The 16,808-nt window shown below is 45.1% G+C and overlaps 1 protein-coding gene across 1 annotated transcript in view; it reads left to right on the top strand.

The window, feature by feature from the left end:
* Positions 1-67: 67 nt before the first annotated feature.
* LOC118507663 overlaps positions 68-16,808 on the top strand; it is a 43,240-nt gene continuing 26,499 nt past the window's right edge. Inside the window, exons 1-2 of the mRNA XM_036046440.1 lie at positions 68-798; positions 15,727-15,875. Coding sequence (XP_035902333.1) covers positions 735-798; positions 15,727-15,875 — 213 coding nt within the window. The 5' untranslated portion in view covers positions 68-734. The remainder of the gene's footprint in view (positions 799-15,726; positions 15,876-16,808) is intronic.

Genomic DNA, 16,808 nt, shown 5'->3' with positions numbered 1-16,808 from the left:
AACCTTACCCGATGGCAGGAGCGACAGTGAAGTGAAGTCTTAAATTAAGCCCTTTTTGTTTTTGCAGCAGCGGTGTGAGTTTTTTGGAAGTCTAAAAATGATTAAAGCCCCAAGCATTCATCATCCAAAAATACGTCCCAAGTTTTGTGTCCCTGTGCTGAGCGTGTCTGTGTGCTGCGAGCGAGTAATGAAAAGCTGGCCGGCTAAAGTATGCCCGGTACAGCTGTACAACGAATAGGTATTTGCTTTCGGGAAGTGACGAGCACTACAAACAACAACAGCAACGACTGAAAAGCTCGTCTAAAGCTCGGGCACCGTCCATTTGCTAAGCAAGTTACTTCTGAATGGAGATTCGCTAACGGCACTCGGGTGTCTACACTGGTGTGCCGCACCAGCAAGTGTAACCGCTTGACGAGACGAAGCAAATTGACACCGGGTCGTGTTTGATACAAACGGTTTCACTTCACTCGTAGCCACTCGCGATTGTAAGCTGTTTTTTTTCCTCGGTTCGACCCTCCCGGTTTGAAGCTTACCCAGTTTGTCGTACTGCAGTATTAACCGGCCCGAACTACGCCCGGGATTCGGAATCCCGGGAATTTTCATTGATCCAACGTTTCCAGCTTTGCAGTCGAGCATTTCGTTTCGGGATTAATTGAGTGCTGCCCGCTGCTGATATCGACACCCATAGGTTCCGGTTCCATAGGAAGGAAGGCGCGAACAGTGTAGTGAACACAATGAATAGCAAGCTGCATCTGCTGGCTGTGGTGCCCTTGCTCAGCCTGCTCATGGGCTACGTAGGTAAGTACTGCCAGGTGTACCTTTTTACAAAAAAGGGTAAATTTTTATCGTTACTTAAGTACTCTTACCACTCGGCATCGGTTCAAGGGTGGTGGCTGTCAAGTGCAAATGCCTTCCATCCCAGGACCATTCTACCTAGAAGTATTTATTTTTTTACAACAAACTAAACACAGACAATAAAAACAACTTCATAACGAGCTAAATGATGAAGATGCTTGTAAGGGCACCTTTTTGCCTTTTGGGCTAAATGAATTGGAATAGCGACGGGGGGGAAAAACTGACCCGGTGAATCAAAGCGATACAGATTAAAATAACTTCCTCCACCATCCAGCGCCCAGCAACTCGATCCACTTATTGTTTACTGGGTTGGCCAGTCAAATGTCAAAAGTTGGTAACACCCCACTCGTCATACAAGTGCTCGAATCCGCATGCAACGTCCTAATTTTGTGTCACAAGCCCGCCGGCCATACAAAATTGAGGACGTTTTTACATGGACTGAGGACATTCTGAGGACGTTCGGATTCGGGCTTATGGGGTGGTGTGCGTGAGCGTTTGCGCTCCAGGGGTATACATGTGTGTGTGATCACGCTGTTTGTATGTATTGTGATATGTGTTTTCTTTCGCCTTGCCACTATTTGCTTCACAAACAAAACAGCTCTTTTTTTAAACCATTTATTAAAAGAGGCTTTGGCCCTCAGAGACCTCATCCGCCTCTTTAAACACTCCGATAGTATCCGATGCCGGCTCCGAAACACATCCGGAAGCTTCCTACGCCGGCTCCGAAAGAGAGCCAAAGGCTTTCATTGCACTAGGTTTTTCCCGCAAATTTTTAACACAATTGATTAATGCGACGGTCCCTCCGATACAGGAGCGATCTCGACGTGACGCGGATGTTTTGGCTGGCAAACTTGCTTTGCCTAAACACAATTCTAATCCATAACAGCAACTGCGGCCAATGGTTTGTTTACGTGCCGGCACCGTACCTGTCAAGTCTACACCGACGCGACAATACATACCAATACCGCGCGTTTACACGGTCGAGCAGTGGCATACACAGGCATACACATCGACACAGGCTGTGGAAGAATTGACAGAGCAGCACAGACGATCATTGCCATACTGGCAAAGAGGGATAGCAATATGGAATGTTGCACACGGGCACAAAATTGGGTACAAAGCTGAGGACCTTGTGCGGAAACTGCTCGACAGGACCAGTGGGACGACAGCGCTGAGACTGCTCCTGTCACAGCGAATGATTTTTCTAAGCTATTCCTGCTAAGCAGGAGCTACCCCTGTTTTGTGACCGTTTCGAAAGTATTTCATACAGCAATGAGGAAAAACGTTAGCGTGCACGACAAACTTTCCTTCGTACGGCATCGGCCTCGGAACTTGGCAGCAAAGCAACAAACTTTCCCCAAACACACACACACACACACACACATACTAACGCTACTGGACGATGTTTAATTTCCACCAATTCCAAGCCCAATGCGAAGCTTGGCCGGCAAATGGTCTAGCTTGGAGCAGGGTAAAGTATTTTGACAGTAGAAAAAAAGCAGCCCTGTATAAGTGTGAGTGCCAGTGTGTGTTGTGTGTGTATGTGGCAATCCTTTGTCGACTTGTGGTTGACTTGTCCACACAAGTCATATGTATTCGCTTGAGGGAAAGGCAACTTTCCGTTCTCGTCAGTGGGAGCTAACTTCTTACACCGTCTCGAACTGTGTACCGTTACTAGCTTAGTGGCTTACCAACTACTATTAACAACACAAACAATTTACTTTCAGCTGCCTGATCTTGTTCGTTTGATTTTTGCACGACAATTGGCGTTCGACGCTTTTAACCGTTTTCCTAGTTAATTATTAAAGTTGTTAAGTTAGCGATCTAATTTATACATGGGTACGTTTTTTTGCCACTTCACCCCTTTGACTTATAACTTTAATCTCATCAATGTAATTTAATTGATTCGATGGAAGTAGACTAAAATGATTGATGTATGCGATTTACCTATTTGCTAACTAATTAATTCCGATTGAAATATCTGCTCCATATTAACGACACGGTACGCCGGAATGGATTTGATGGATTCCTGGTTGCATGATGAACTCGGGTGAGCTTTAAAGCAATGCACCAGATGGCTGTGAAAGACACAACAAAAAAACCGCCGACGGTAGAGATTAACTTTACACGATAAAAACCTCCCCCCTGCCAGTCCCAGCCGGATCGTAGCAGCAAGAACTAATTATACACTTCACTTACATACGTTTAATTTACCCTAACGAGCATGCACCGGAGCACTTGTCCTGCATCCTGTGCAACCGTACAACGGAGGAAGAACGGTTCTTCATTTGCTTCAATATTTTGCCCCAGCACAAACACTTAACCTTTTCGCCCGTTTTCCCCCCTCCGTACCAATTTTACCAGCAAGAGCCTTTACTGGCAAGTGGAATGATACTCGTCAGCGGATGCAATAAGCCAATGTCAATGTTTTTGTAATCGTACGGCACATGTCAGCGCAATTTTACGAGTCGCCCGCCTCGGTTTCCCGGGTTTTCATTTTGCATTTTTTGGTCCCTTTATTAGTTTATAGCTACTACCGGGTCTTTCAAATGTGACCCTTGCCAGCGCACTTGCCAGTAGCGATTTCTTGAGCCTTGCTTTTCAAGTCGGGGCATGGCCACTTCAAACCTTTCCCACTGCTCCCACATGTATGCACTAGGCAAGCTAACTCGAAACTCACGGCCTTGCTAGTTTACAAAGGCTCGAAGCTAGCACCACTTCACTTGACCGAGATCATAACCTTCCACAGTGCAGGGAGCGTGTATGATTGTGTGTGTGTTAGAGAGAGAGAGAGAGAGTAGTAGAAAGCATAAGCGTGGATAAGGAAATAACAGCCACTAGTGAAGTAATCGACGCAAAGTGAAGTCAACACTGACGTTTTACCACGCACTACGATGCTCGTACTTTCTTCACACAAACACACACACACACACACACACACAACACATATGCTTTACCATTCACAGTGGTGGAAAGACATTCCAGGAAGCCCAGCGAACCCTTAAGCGCGAAGGGAAGCGAAAGAAAGAGTTCCAAAAGGAATTATAACTGCGATACGCTTTGGTATACCCTCTCTCTCTCTATCTCTCTCTATCTCTCTCCCACTGGCAGCCCGAAGGAAAGCTATTACAACGGGCTCTTTGCGCCAAGGAAGCGTTCGAGGTGTAACCACCACTTCCAGTTGCAATCCCGGTTTGTCCGGGGTTTGTCTTCCGGCGTGCACAAGGACACTTTTCAAGCAGGCAATAAACATTGTTGACAGCCACCGTCCAAGTGGCGTTATGCATTTTTTTTTTGCCATTTTCTGGCCACCCTCTGCTCAGCTCTGGCTCGAAACATTGTTTCCTTCCGGATAGCGTGTGTGTGTGTGTGTTGCGGACCGGTTCTTGGTAGTAGCCGGCCAAGCGTCAAGAAGTGAGTAGTGGATTGTTTTAAAACCCCTGGGTAAGATGGATATTCCGCTCTGGAGGTCAAACGGGTTCGGTTTGTGTGGCAAATTGAAGAACCATTTCCGTACGTTCTTTATTTTTAGAGCCAGGTTTTGTTGGCTAATGCTTTTTTGAGGTAAGGTTGGGTTATGAGGGCTCCCGTGCATAATTCTTGGAGCGATGATCCTGGTAAAGTCTTATTTGTCTGCTATAACAGGTCATCAATTTGACGATAAGACAGTCGCTCTGAGTCATTTGTTGTAAAAATTTCTAGACAAATGCATTTTATATGGTTTTCTTGTAAAATATGGATGGAAATCTTGACCGAAAGTTTTGACTTAGGCGCCACTAACGATTAATCTAGCAGGAACCAACCCTCGGGATTATCTCCGGCTGTTGAGCAACATAATAGTGTCAAGCCTAGCACGTGACTTATTTGATGTTTAATGTGGTGGATGAATAACACCCTTTTGATAATGTTAACCGACACTCAATTCAAATACACTAAGGTATCGTCTAAATCTCGTGTGGCCAATCAAGGGTAACACCCGTTGGACCTTTTTACACAAAATCAACCGTATTTGATGCTCGACAGACAACAAATCTGATCCATCTTGCCGAAGCACCATCCAGACACGAGTGAAGGTCGCCGCTAATGGGCGCAGCAAAGCCCAAATAATTCACTTACTATGCATGAATCATCAGACCCACCTTCTTTCGTCACCTTCACCGGAATGCAAACAGCTTCATTGATCGGAAAGTTTTCCACACACCCACTCACCTATGGCACGGTAGAAATGGAACGGTAAATTTGATTTGTAATCCAAATTAGCACGGCTAACCTTCTTCGTTCGCTTCTCTCCATGCCTGCTCTCTATTACGAATGGAGCACGTTTGGCCTGAAGCCAATTTAAGGTAAGGGAAATGATGGAAAATGTTGAGAGTACCTGCTAGCCCGAAAACGTCAGCCGTTCACGAGCCACAATCCTTTAGCGAAACTCGTGGATTTGCGAGTGTTCATCACCCCTTCTATTTGCAGATTAGTCGTACATTTTGGACTCAGTTCAAAAGCTCATTTCAACGTCTTCAATGTGACTCAATGCGATGACGCTTGCAAAGGGATTCGACGACAGTAGGATTTAAGGAATGCAGTTCTTTGTTATTATCCCATCTAATGCAGAATAGGTTTAACAAAATAATGACGACTTAATACCATTTCTTTTTGAAAATTTGTCAAAGGAATTGGATACTATTTCGTCTAAAATCACAATGTCCTAGCCGAATAAGACATGTCATATGTCAATTACATACTTCTACCTCTTTACGCTGATAATTCAGAAACATGTCTATCCTTTAAGCTCACACGTCGAGTTGCGATCATTTAATATTAAACGTGCACTTAAAATCAATCCCATCATGAGTCAGCACCATTCATTCATTAACTCATCAAACGGTGCGGCTTTTGTTGGATTGATGACCAATCTTATTGACAGTACAACCGAACAAACATGTTTCTACTCGCATCAATACCATGATCGATCCGGGGTTTAGAATATGCCATCATAAACACTTGCTCCACGCGCTACGTTCGATTCCCCTGGGCTAATGCAATCGATACGACCAGCGAGTTTTCCCATACATCATTTTCACTCTTCCGTTTATCTCGTTGCGTTTACCGTAATGCTGCGAAGAGCGTTAGCGAGCTAGACTTGTGCTGAAATTCATTCCACTTCAGCTCATTATTATGATGTAAAGGTTTACTGGCCCTACCCTTCCTCCGGTTTCGGTTCGGTGTACCAATCGATTCTCGGTAGTTTAGCCCACCAGTTCCAAATTACCTTCCACCGAACCTTTCGCTAGCTAAAAAAATATAAACCCACGAATATGGACTCCACCCAACCGTACAGTGCAGTACTTACCGCCACCAGACGAGATTCTATGGTGGAATCGATTTTCTTGCTACATGAGCAGGAGAATATTTTGAATTCTCGATCGATACTACATCAGGGAAACAACAACGAAAATCTAGCTCCCTTTTTGCCGCTTGACTTAGTTTACGTGACTGTGAATCCGGGACTGCTAAAAGCTCACATTTCGCACCTGATCCTGCTCGTACATCCCCCGGTTTTTCGTTCGTTAGTTTATCGCGTCGTGCATAGCACATGCTGTTTCCCGGTTTACCGCAGCTTCTATCATGCAAGCACACATTGTGCTCTTGTCTTACATCGCGTCAAATAAATCATAGTCATCAGCCGGAAGCATCGTATCGATCGGAATCAATGAAGAGCTCGTGAGGAATATATCATCTACGCAACAAACCACCAATCATCGACACATGTTCGGTTCTGAAACAGCAACACCAAAAAAACCCTCAGTGAGCAGCTCAAGCACACGTACAACATCCCTAGAGGGTAGCTCAATTCACCGTTTTGTGAATGGTATTGTTTTTCTGTCCGATCTCTCACATAAAGTTATCTCGAAGGATGCTTCCTTATCGTTATGTGTATTGTTGGATGTAAGCGACCGAAAGCCCTTGATGATAGCTCTTTAATATTAGCCTCTCTGTTTAGGATTTTCTTCACCATACAATGGCAAACATACGGTCTTGTGTCATAAATCAATCCGATCGTGCAAAAAGCTTTCAGAACCATCGTATTAACTTTAGTACTTTTAAGCAGCGTAGACGCCCTACTTCAAGGGCACGTGCGAATACGTTAACATTAGCCAGTCTTTTATAACACATTTTATCTTACCAGATTTCTCCTCGCTATTCAAATTTCCACCAAACATGTTCTATGGATAGCTTCTTACAAAACATTCTACTTCTACTGCCGTATGTCAGTTCAAAGTCACCTCCAAAGCAGCGTTCGGTCGTGGAAACAGCTTACAGCAGATCTAAAATAAAAGCAATCCACTCAGGCAACTAGCCGACCCGGGCCAGTCGAACCGTTTGCTGGTCCAATTCCCTTCGTATCAGCATAGTTTACCGTTTGCTCGCTCACAGCAGCCACCCAAAACCGCGCTCAGAGACACTCACTCCTAGCCTTTGTATCCAGATCGAAGAAGACAGCTTACCGAGCGCGAGAGTTCTAACTGCAACCGACAAGCTTCCCTTAGCGCTTTCCCATTTACCCACGTCAAACGCCCATTTTGCCATTACGCATTCCGGTGCTTTCCATAGTCGATTATAACGCTTGCTATCTAATTTGCATACATTTCGGCGAAAAATGCTAACGATAATAACCGGTCGGGCAGGCGTGCGAGCTAAATGCTGGCGGCAACACTTATTGCCCCCGACCCGCGAAGCAACCCGTGGCAACCGAATACGGCGGGCTCGTAATATTTCCCACCGTCCGCGAACGTGTCGCGCCAACACGATGAATGGCACACAAATACGGACTCCAGAGCGGAAACGAATCAGACAGACAGACTTGCTGCTGCTGCTGCTGCTACTTGCCGCATTGAAGCCACGCGGAAGCGTTTGGTTTTCTGAGCTGTCTCATAAATGCTTGCGGTTAAGGATGTGCCTGAAGTGTTTTAAAATGGCGCACCAACAATGTACGCTATCGCGTGTACACGGGCGAAGCCCGTCAGTCTGCTTGCAGCGCGTGCAGATCGGGGCTTTCTAGCGATTGAAAAATGGCTTCTCGCTTTTAAGTTGTACATGTCTTTGCATGTCGTTTCGAGCCCGGATGGTTGGGACCGTAATTAATTTAATAATGTTGAATACGGGCGGTTTTATTCACATTTTACCGTCTTACGAATGATACATACCATCTTATACTTAACTACGATGATGGTTATTAAAGCCCGCAAAATGGTTTACATCTCTTGGATGCTTCTTGTTCTACGCTAGTACTACAATTTCAGAAAGCTTCGGTGTGTCGTTTTCGATTTCTTACTGCTGAAGAGTGATCAAGAAATCAAACAACGTATCATGTGGCATGTTTTATTTTAGTAACCATTATTTATAAAAATACCCTTCAACTTGGACTCCAGGAAACGGAATACGCTAACGTAGCACAACAAAACTAACCTATAAACAAAATCGCTCCTTCAAGAAGGACTCACCGTCTGCACTGAAACGGTCCAAAAGAAAACAAACCCTTACCGTCGCAGGTAATACAGCAAATCCGCTCACATTTCACACCCCTACAGATTCTTTAATAGCTTCACCGAAACTTGACATTTCACAGAATCGTACAAGCCAATGAATGCAATTTGCAGAATCAGGTCAGTCGGAACACGGCCAAAATCTACCGAAAAACGCTCCGTCAGAAATTAAATTTATGCTCCCGTTTCAACGGCAATCCCTTCCTCTCGCTAACTACCAAACTGCTTCATAACGAGACTTTTTACCTGATAAGAGCAAACAAAACAAAACGGAACCTTTTTTCTCGAGAAAAACTCCTCTGCCAAAACGTCCCCAAACAATCAGAGAAAATGTTTGTCTTGTCAGTGACCCGTAGCGAAGAAGTTCCGAGCTATCGGATGGAACAGAATTTGACGTTTTTTTCTTTCACCCGTTCCGTTTTCGAAACCATTACCTTACCACTGAAAGTCAAGGATAAGATTTTTCCTCCCAGGTTGCAAGGTTTTCGGGTGGAATGGTTTAAATTATTCGCAAACAGCACCGCACAATACAGCCCGGTGAAGTGAAGCGAGCGCATTAGCAAATGAAACCTTGCCTGTAAAACGGAAACTAAATAAAACGGAATAACGCACTTGAGCTGAACGGTTCAGTTGGTTGCTTTGGGCGAGTTGTAAGTGAGTGTGGATAAGCATGAGAAAGTACTCTTCACGAACAGTTCTCTTGCGGTTGATGGGTTAATAGTAGTTTTGGCTACTGCCGGCGTGAGGTAATGTACTCACCTGCGTCAATATACTAACGGTGCGATTATTTTGACACTTTGCCCTCCGGCCATACATTACACCAGGTAAGATCTTCGCGAAAAAAAGCACACCATAAAGGATCACCACTTCACGTTAGAAACTAGTGCATAAACTGTCCCGAAGGCTTACCCGGTATCGCAGAATCCGTCCAAGCGCGCACGAACCATTAAACATTAACCATACGCCACCACCAACGAGCGAAGCTCCAAAATCGCTCAACCGTCCGCAGCGCTTCACCAATGTTCACGTGTTTAATAAGGAATGAAACGACACACCGAACCTTGCCCCCTCGTGTCGATGGAATGTACACCGGTACCGGTAAAGATTATAAAGTGACGACACATTCTTTGCGCCATCCCTTCGGGGAAATTCTTGCTCACTGCTAAGAAAAGCGTGTGCGTGTGTGTGTGGCTTAGCTCGGCATGTGAGTGTACAGGCAGGGCCGCGAAACGAAGTTAACCTTGTCACACAGGACACACAGCTTCTTTCTGGGGTTCGGGGGCTAAATTATTTACACCACAGGCTCCAACACAAAACACTTCAAACGCGAATGGAAGTTGACCGAGCGAAGGTACACAGCTCGCAGCCGTGTGCTTACGTTCGCAGCAATCCGAAGAAACGCGTCAAATATTTAATGCATGCCGCATCTAAAAATAGTTCAAATCTGTTACATACAGCTCTTGCAAAGTGATACTTGCAAAAGTATAGCTGGCCTATTTCCTTTGTGAGTTGAAATCGTACTCTCTGATTAAGAAAAACAAGATGATATACTATTACTGTTGTTGTAGTCAACATTATCGATAAAGCTGATTCGGGACAAGTTCACCATACCCTAGCTCGACAAAACACGCACACGAGTTCATTAGCTATAAGCAAAACATCCGACGCTTAAAGTACAAAACATAAGCTACGTACACTGCGCATTGTTTTATCTAGGCTAAACTGTATTTGTAATTTCCTATCCACAAATAGAGCTCCCGCCAAAGACACACCAACCAGCACCGGTGAGGCGCGTTGGTGAACATTATTTTCTTCCCTTCTAATTTTTAATTTCCGTCATGCCTTATGGCTACTGGTGACGGCGCCACTCACCGGGAATTTCCGCCCCTTTTTTTCCACCGCTGGTGCTATTCAGTAGCACCCAAGCACGCCTGTAAACACACGGTCATGCCTGCCATTCGCACCGAAACCACTTGCCTGAAAGGGCGAACGCGAACGCTGGTTTATCGCGTGCAAAGTTAAAGAAGCATCCTACTTTATGTTTCTTACCTGGTCGGTCACCGCTACGGTCGCGCCCGCCCGTCGCGAACGTCCCGAGCGCCACAGGATGCCCGATGTGATGTGCCGGCGAGTTGTGCATTTTATTTTTCCCAACAGCCGGGTTTTGCTACTGGGCCGCCGCTGCCCATGGTACCGCTGCTGATCACCGTAGCCGGACGAGCTTACGGCTGGCGAAGGTATTGTTCACCACCAGCACGGGCTAAACGGGCTTTGTTCGCAATCCACACCCTCAAAACAATGAGCCACCAGGCGCCTCCATTGAACGTTTCGCTTTGCGTAACAAACAATGAGCCGTGCCGTTATGCCCCGAAAATAGCTTATTTATTGTGGGACAAAGATTCCGATTAGCTTTGCAATTGATGGAAAACACTTCATTAGCTGCTTGCTCTTTCTTGTGGGAAATTGCTTAAAGGTGCTTAAATATAGAACCCGTCTAATGTATCGGTTTCCAATATAATGCTTAAATAACGCCAAAACAACATCGAAACCAATCAAGAAACAATTTTCTCGCTTATCCCAGATTCAACATGGGCAACATTTTCAAAGACGACTTCCTCCAACTATGCATCAGCTGGATGATGTCAATCCGCTGCAATTTAAACTTTTGCTTCCATTTGTATGAAAGCAGCTATCTACCTCCAATCCCTCGTCAATCCATCGCCATTTTCTTATCCAAAGCGCTAGCATAACAAAATGCTACACAAATCTCTGTTAGATTCCTGCTGCCTTCCTTCGTTCGCGAGCACGATCTGTCGCGCGTGGAATTTTTCAGCATCAAACGAACGGTCGCTTTGTCGCTGCTCTTGCCCCGTTTACTCAGCTGACACGCTTTGCGCCACGTTTTCACTTGACCTTTGCCGTGCCGTGAAAGACGAACTTTTTGCCTAGGCAATGGAAGACGGAAAACCGACGGTTGCATTTCGATTGAGCGTACATCAACACCACCATCCGTCACCCTGCTTGTCACAAATTGCCGCATAGCATAGACAAGATTGCATCGGGATGATGACGACGTTGCAAGTTTGGGGCTACAGCAGTATCACATTCGCCGCCCGCCGCAACAGCTCCGGCAGCTGCGCGACGCAAAGGATGTGTGTCAATGTTGACGTCATAATGCCGTACTTCCGGCAACGTGTCCTGCCAAGCTAACAGACAGCTTTCGCTGGCTTATTGCTGAGCTTTGCCAGAGAGAGAGAGCGCTCACTACCCCATTCACTCATACGCTCATACGTTTGCATACCCACTGTCACTCATTCGCCAATGGGCACTCACCACTACTTTTCCGGTATGATGAGCGAGATTTCGAGCAACATACCGAAGAGCGACGAATGGATGAGCAGGAGCAAGGCACCGTGGCTCGAGACAATCTTCTCGTTCTGCCGGTTTTGTTCGAGTTCTTCGAGTTTTCCTCCTACTGACCAACTGTACTGTAACGATCGGGAGTAGGCAAATATTTTCAAAGTGCTGCCGTTAGCAGAGCACTGTTAACGACCGAAAACCGGAGGGGTTCTCACCCAACCCACCCGGATTGAAATTACACCGCATTGACCATCGAGCTGGTTCCGAGAATTGTACGATCAATCAAACGATTTCCTGGCCTACAATCAGTCGTGGACAGGCTACTTCGGTGCTGGTTACCACAATTGACAATCAATTCTTCGTCAACCGCAAGGATTGTGCTGACATCTTATTGCTAAGTTCGTCGTCGTGCAAGAAACATCCATCAAAATGTCTCGCCTATGACGAATATGGCACAGAAACAGCTATTAGGTTGAAGTGAACGTTTATTGCTTTATTTATTATTTATGAATATTAGTCCGAAGATTATCTCTCAGATACGATTGAGCCAGTTTGAATCCTAATGTTGTAGAACCTGTCAATAGTGACACTCAAACTCCGTAGCTATTGTTCTTATTTCAAACTTAATGATTTGATTCAAAGATTAGTGCCTAATTCCTTAGCCTAAAATAGTTAAGTGAAATTAAAAATTGAGCTACTTAACATCTTCTAACCACTAAACTGCTAATCTGCTAGTCCGTCCAGTGTCAAGTAAGTCATTCGAAAGGTTCTTCTGCGTGCTAAATATTCTCGGAATCATTGAACAAATTAAAACTTGCCCTAAGCTACAATGACAACCTTCCCGGTTTCATCGTAGTCAAAAACAGAAGCACACAGCTCCATTTCCAGCAACACGCTAAGGTTCATCTGAATGTTGTTCTTTTGCACCCGTGACCTGCTCCCACACCTCCGAACGGCCCGTAACTACCCTGGTCAATTGCTAATGTAATTCTATCGCTTGATGACACCCGACGAGCATGCCGGCTTCCCAACACACCACTCGCATCGCTTCGCCATTTGTCCGGCACGCCACCCCATGAACAAACATAATTGCACCGCACACGTTTTCCACGGGTACGCTGGAACGAAAACGAGAGCCAGGGTGCAAATAGTAACACATTGGTTTCCTTCGACCAGAAGCGTTTGGTCGGGTGCTGAACAGGTCCCGTTTCACCTAGCCTGCGGAAAATGTTTCGCATTCGAGTCCAGCTTCCGTTTCACGTACGTACTGTACCAGCCGGGGTAAGAACGTAATTAAATTCTTCGAGGAAGGACACACACACACACCGACACTAGCCCACGAAACTCAATCAACTTATTCCGGCTCGTGGCACCGGCAAGGGTGCGCTGCTTCGGGACATCTTACGGGACCTTACGACGACATTTTCAACGTCATGCTTCACGTGCTCTGCAACTACAATAATCAATGGTTGCCCAAGTTTTGCTTTGCTGTGGTTTAGTGGAGGCCATGCTGGGAGGCCGAAAGTACGTCAACGTAGTGCAGCACATGACACGATAATGCACTGAAACTAGAACCTAGGCTCTAAAAATAGTACATTTTAAATTGATTATTATTCGCTGAACTTTCAGCACGCTGTATCGGTTTCAGTACCATCTACCGGGGCGCGCGCGTTTCGGGGAGGGCCAGCGCGATTGTGTACAAATATAGTTTCAATTAAATTTCAACCATCGGTGCCATCATTACCTGTCCCGCTGACAGATGATGGGTACAGATGATGGAGAAGCATTTAATTATGCATATGTATGCAGCAGCATTTGGTGGGGATCGATGCACGGAAAGCTGGCCCAGTTTATGTTGAACGCTACATTTAGCACTAACGCCACATGACGGGTACTTGAATTGTACCGGCAGGTAACAACTGCCAACAAAAACTGCCAATTTAATTAAATACACATTTTGGGCAAACATATTGGGCGCACCAAGTTATCCCAACGAGATGGAAATATTTTTTCTTCTTCCTTGGCACTAACAACTTCGAGGGGTATCGGCCTGCCATTTCTGGGTTTCTGTGCCTTGATTTTAACCCGTTGCAAGGTAGTCAGTACGGGAAGACAGTCTGGACGGGATTCAAGCGCCTGTTCTGCCGTGTGAAGACCGGCGCTACTGTCGAATCGGCCTCCAGACCGCTCCGAACATATCTTACCAATCAAGAAAATCTTTCCTTGAACATCTCGCAGTGGAAAATTATTCGAACCCAGTTTAAAGTGTGCAGCAAATCGTTCCATTGTTTCACACAAAGAACAATGTTGATCGTAGTAAGCAATACAATCTAATTTAATCGTTGCGGCTCATTAAGCACAACACTGAACCAAAGCATTTGTTTAGCCAATTTCTTGAATTGCTTGTCTACACAACGCTTGCACACACACACACCCATGCACTCCATACACTTGATTATCTTGACCTTTACACCCCGATTCCCGCTACCCGTCCCGCTAGACAATTACTGCAGCGACAATGCTACAAATCTCGATGCACAAACGACAACGCGAGGGCAGGTGGAAAAGGAAGTCTTCCACTAGAGAGCTCATTCTCATTCAAGCATCCTTCAAATCTGAATACTCACAGCAAGAGCGTTAAGCCCTGCAATCGTTCATTCGGTACTTTCTTCACTGCGGTAGATACGCGGCCCTAACTATCTTCCCCATTCGCCGTACACTGCCAGTACAAGATTATGCACCGGAAATCTTACTCTACTATTCGCCGAGTCCTTGTACAAGACAAATTTGGTACCGGCTTTCCAAGGTTGCCAACGGAGCCAACCCCATTTATCCATCTCGCCTTCCTGCTCGCTTTCTCTTAATCCCACCCTGTACGCTTGTAATTTGCTTTATGAGTTAAAGTCTCTCTTGAAGCGGAGCTTCATAGAGCACTCTCAAGACATGCCTTTCCAGTTAGTGGGAAAAGCATCTGCTTCTTCGGTTTGTCCCATGCTTGTCAGCTTTCGCCTAAGACGCTCGCTTAGGAGTAGTTAGTTCTGCAGGTTTGCTGGTGCAGGAATAGTGCAACAAATTTCAATGCCACGAACTTTCTGGCTGCCCTTTAGCTGCCACCATTAATCAGGAGTAATGGTGTAAGCGACGGGTTCCATGTTTCCGAACAAAGGCTTTGCATCACACACACATGTGTGTGTGTGTGCGTATGATGGAGGACTGGTGCATTTTGCTTTCTTATCAAGAGCCACTCGCAGCAATGACATAATCCATTATTATCTATCGTAGTTGTTTAGCTGCGGGCGATGCACCGATGTAATGATAAGCTGCATGTTTGTTGTATCTGCCCTGCAACACTATAATTAATCCTTGTGTTGTTTCGGATTGCAATGTGGATAAGGTTACAACATAATTACTTTATTTTTATTCAACGTACAAGGTTTTATGGGTCAAAGCCCAGGGTGGAACACATGAACTCGAAGTTCTACTAACTTTCGTCTGAATTGCTCCGTAATGTATGAATATATCATTCTACAAATAACACAACATAAAGTCATACCGACAACTTGTTTGCGGAAAAAGTTTCGCAATTTCGCTATCCCTCTATCCCTTTAGCTTTTTTCTTCCGTTCCCTCATGGTCATACGTTGAAGTTAAAAGAGGAAAACATTCCCAGAAAGTAGTATGTCGTCTGCTCGGCTCGTACTCGTAAACTTGCCATAGAATCGGCGGTTGCTCAGCTCAAGCCGTTTGAAATGCACCAACAACTTATACGCTCAAGTGTTTGGTGGATGGATTTACACAGTCGAAGCATAATCGATTAACCACCACCGATGGTACTTTGCGGAAAGTTCATAGCCAAAGCAAATCACGTTGGTAGAAAAATCTGGTCTATCTGTTTAGTGTGATGCGATTCCGTACCGTTGCTGCTTACTTACCGTGTTCAATTGTTCTTTTCTCTCTCTCTCTCTTTGCAGCTAGCCTAGAAGAGGATTGTGTCGACTTCCAGGGAAACTCGGTCGCACACGGTCTACTCTACGTACCTGGACCGGGCGTGTGCAGTTTGTGCGTCTGCTACCACTCTGAGCCGCTATGGTGCAAAGCAATATACTGTGATCCTCCTTATGTAAGTGTTTGCCAACAAAAACAGCGTCCACACGATAAAGACAAATACAAGCTTCATCTCACTTGTGACATTCAGCAGAGCGACACAGTGCAGCTCATTGAATAAATAGTGTTTTTTTTTTCTTTTTAATAGTAAAAGCTATAGCGATAGCAGTTTGGCTTGCAAAGGGCTTGCAGAAAAATCAATTTTCATGTTCAATGCACACTGAATAAATGCATACGTTTGGCATGTGCAGCAGGTTTTTCGAACCCAAATGCAGTATGCAATCGATTTTTAAACAAACAATCTCTTCCAACCCAAACACAGACTGTTCCCGGAAGCAATTTTCAGCACGAATCAATCAATGCAAACCACTTGTAACGAAATGGAAATTGTGAGCGGACTCCCGTTGCTTTGTGTTTGGCTCAATATATGTTCTTAACATGCAAAATAAATCACCCATTTGATGCTGTAAATGGGGGGCGTAATTTACGATTCCCACCGCAAACGGATTGCTAAAATGGTTGACAATAAATTTGTTACTGAATGCAGTGCGACAACAGCAAAAAAGACCAGCACATGAAAGTATTCGATTACACTGCGTGCAAGCGATGGCTTTATTGCTCCACATTGAAGCACATACTTCGTGAGCGAAATTATGCATACAAGTTTAACAGTCGCTGTAGAATCTGTTCTGGTTGTTAATGAGGTGGTACCGCGCAATTGAAATCACTGTCACAACCACTCACACACACTGCGGTAATGTCGATCAATCGATAAAAACACATCCATGCATTGTTGTTGAACGATGTTTGAAGCATAATGAAGCTGTGTTTTTGAATGCGATTGGCGATAGACACAAGAGGTGTCTAAATGGGCGCTTTCCACTAACATAAGAGCTATCGTATTAAACAGTTCAATCGAGTTGTTAGAGGCAAGATATCATTATTCTAA

Source organism: Anopheles stephensi, chromosome 2 (assembly GCF_013141755.1).
Source record: "Anopheles stephensi strain Indian chromosome 2, UCI_ANSTEP_V1.0, whole genome shotgun sequence".
In the NCBI taxonomy this organism is placed as follows: domain Eukaryota; kingdom Metazoa; phylum Arthropoda; class Insecta; order Diptera; family Culicidae; genus Anopheles; species Anopheles stephensi.
The sequence above is the reverse complement of the archived record's forward strand: the minus strand, read 5'-3'. Positions and strand labels throughout refer to the sequence as shown.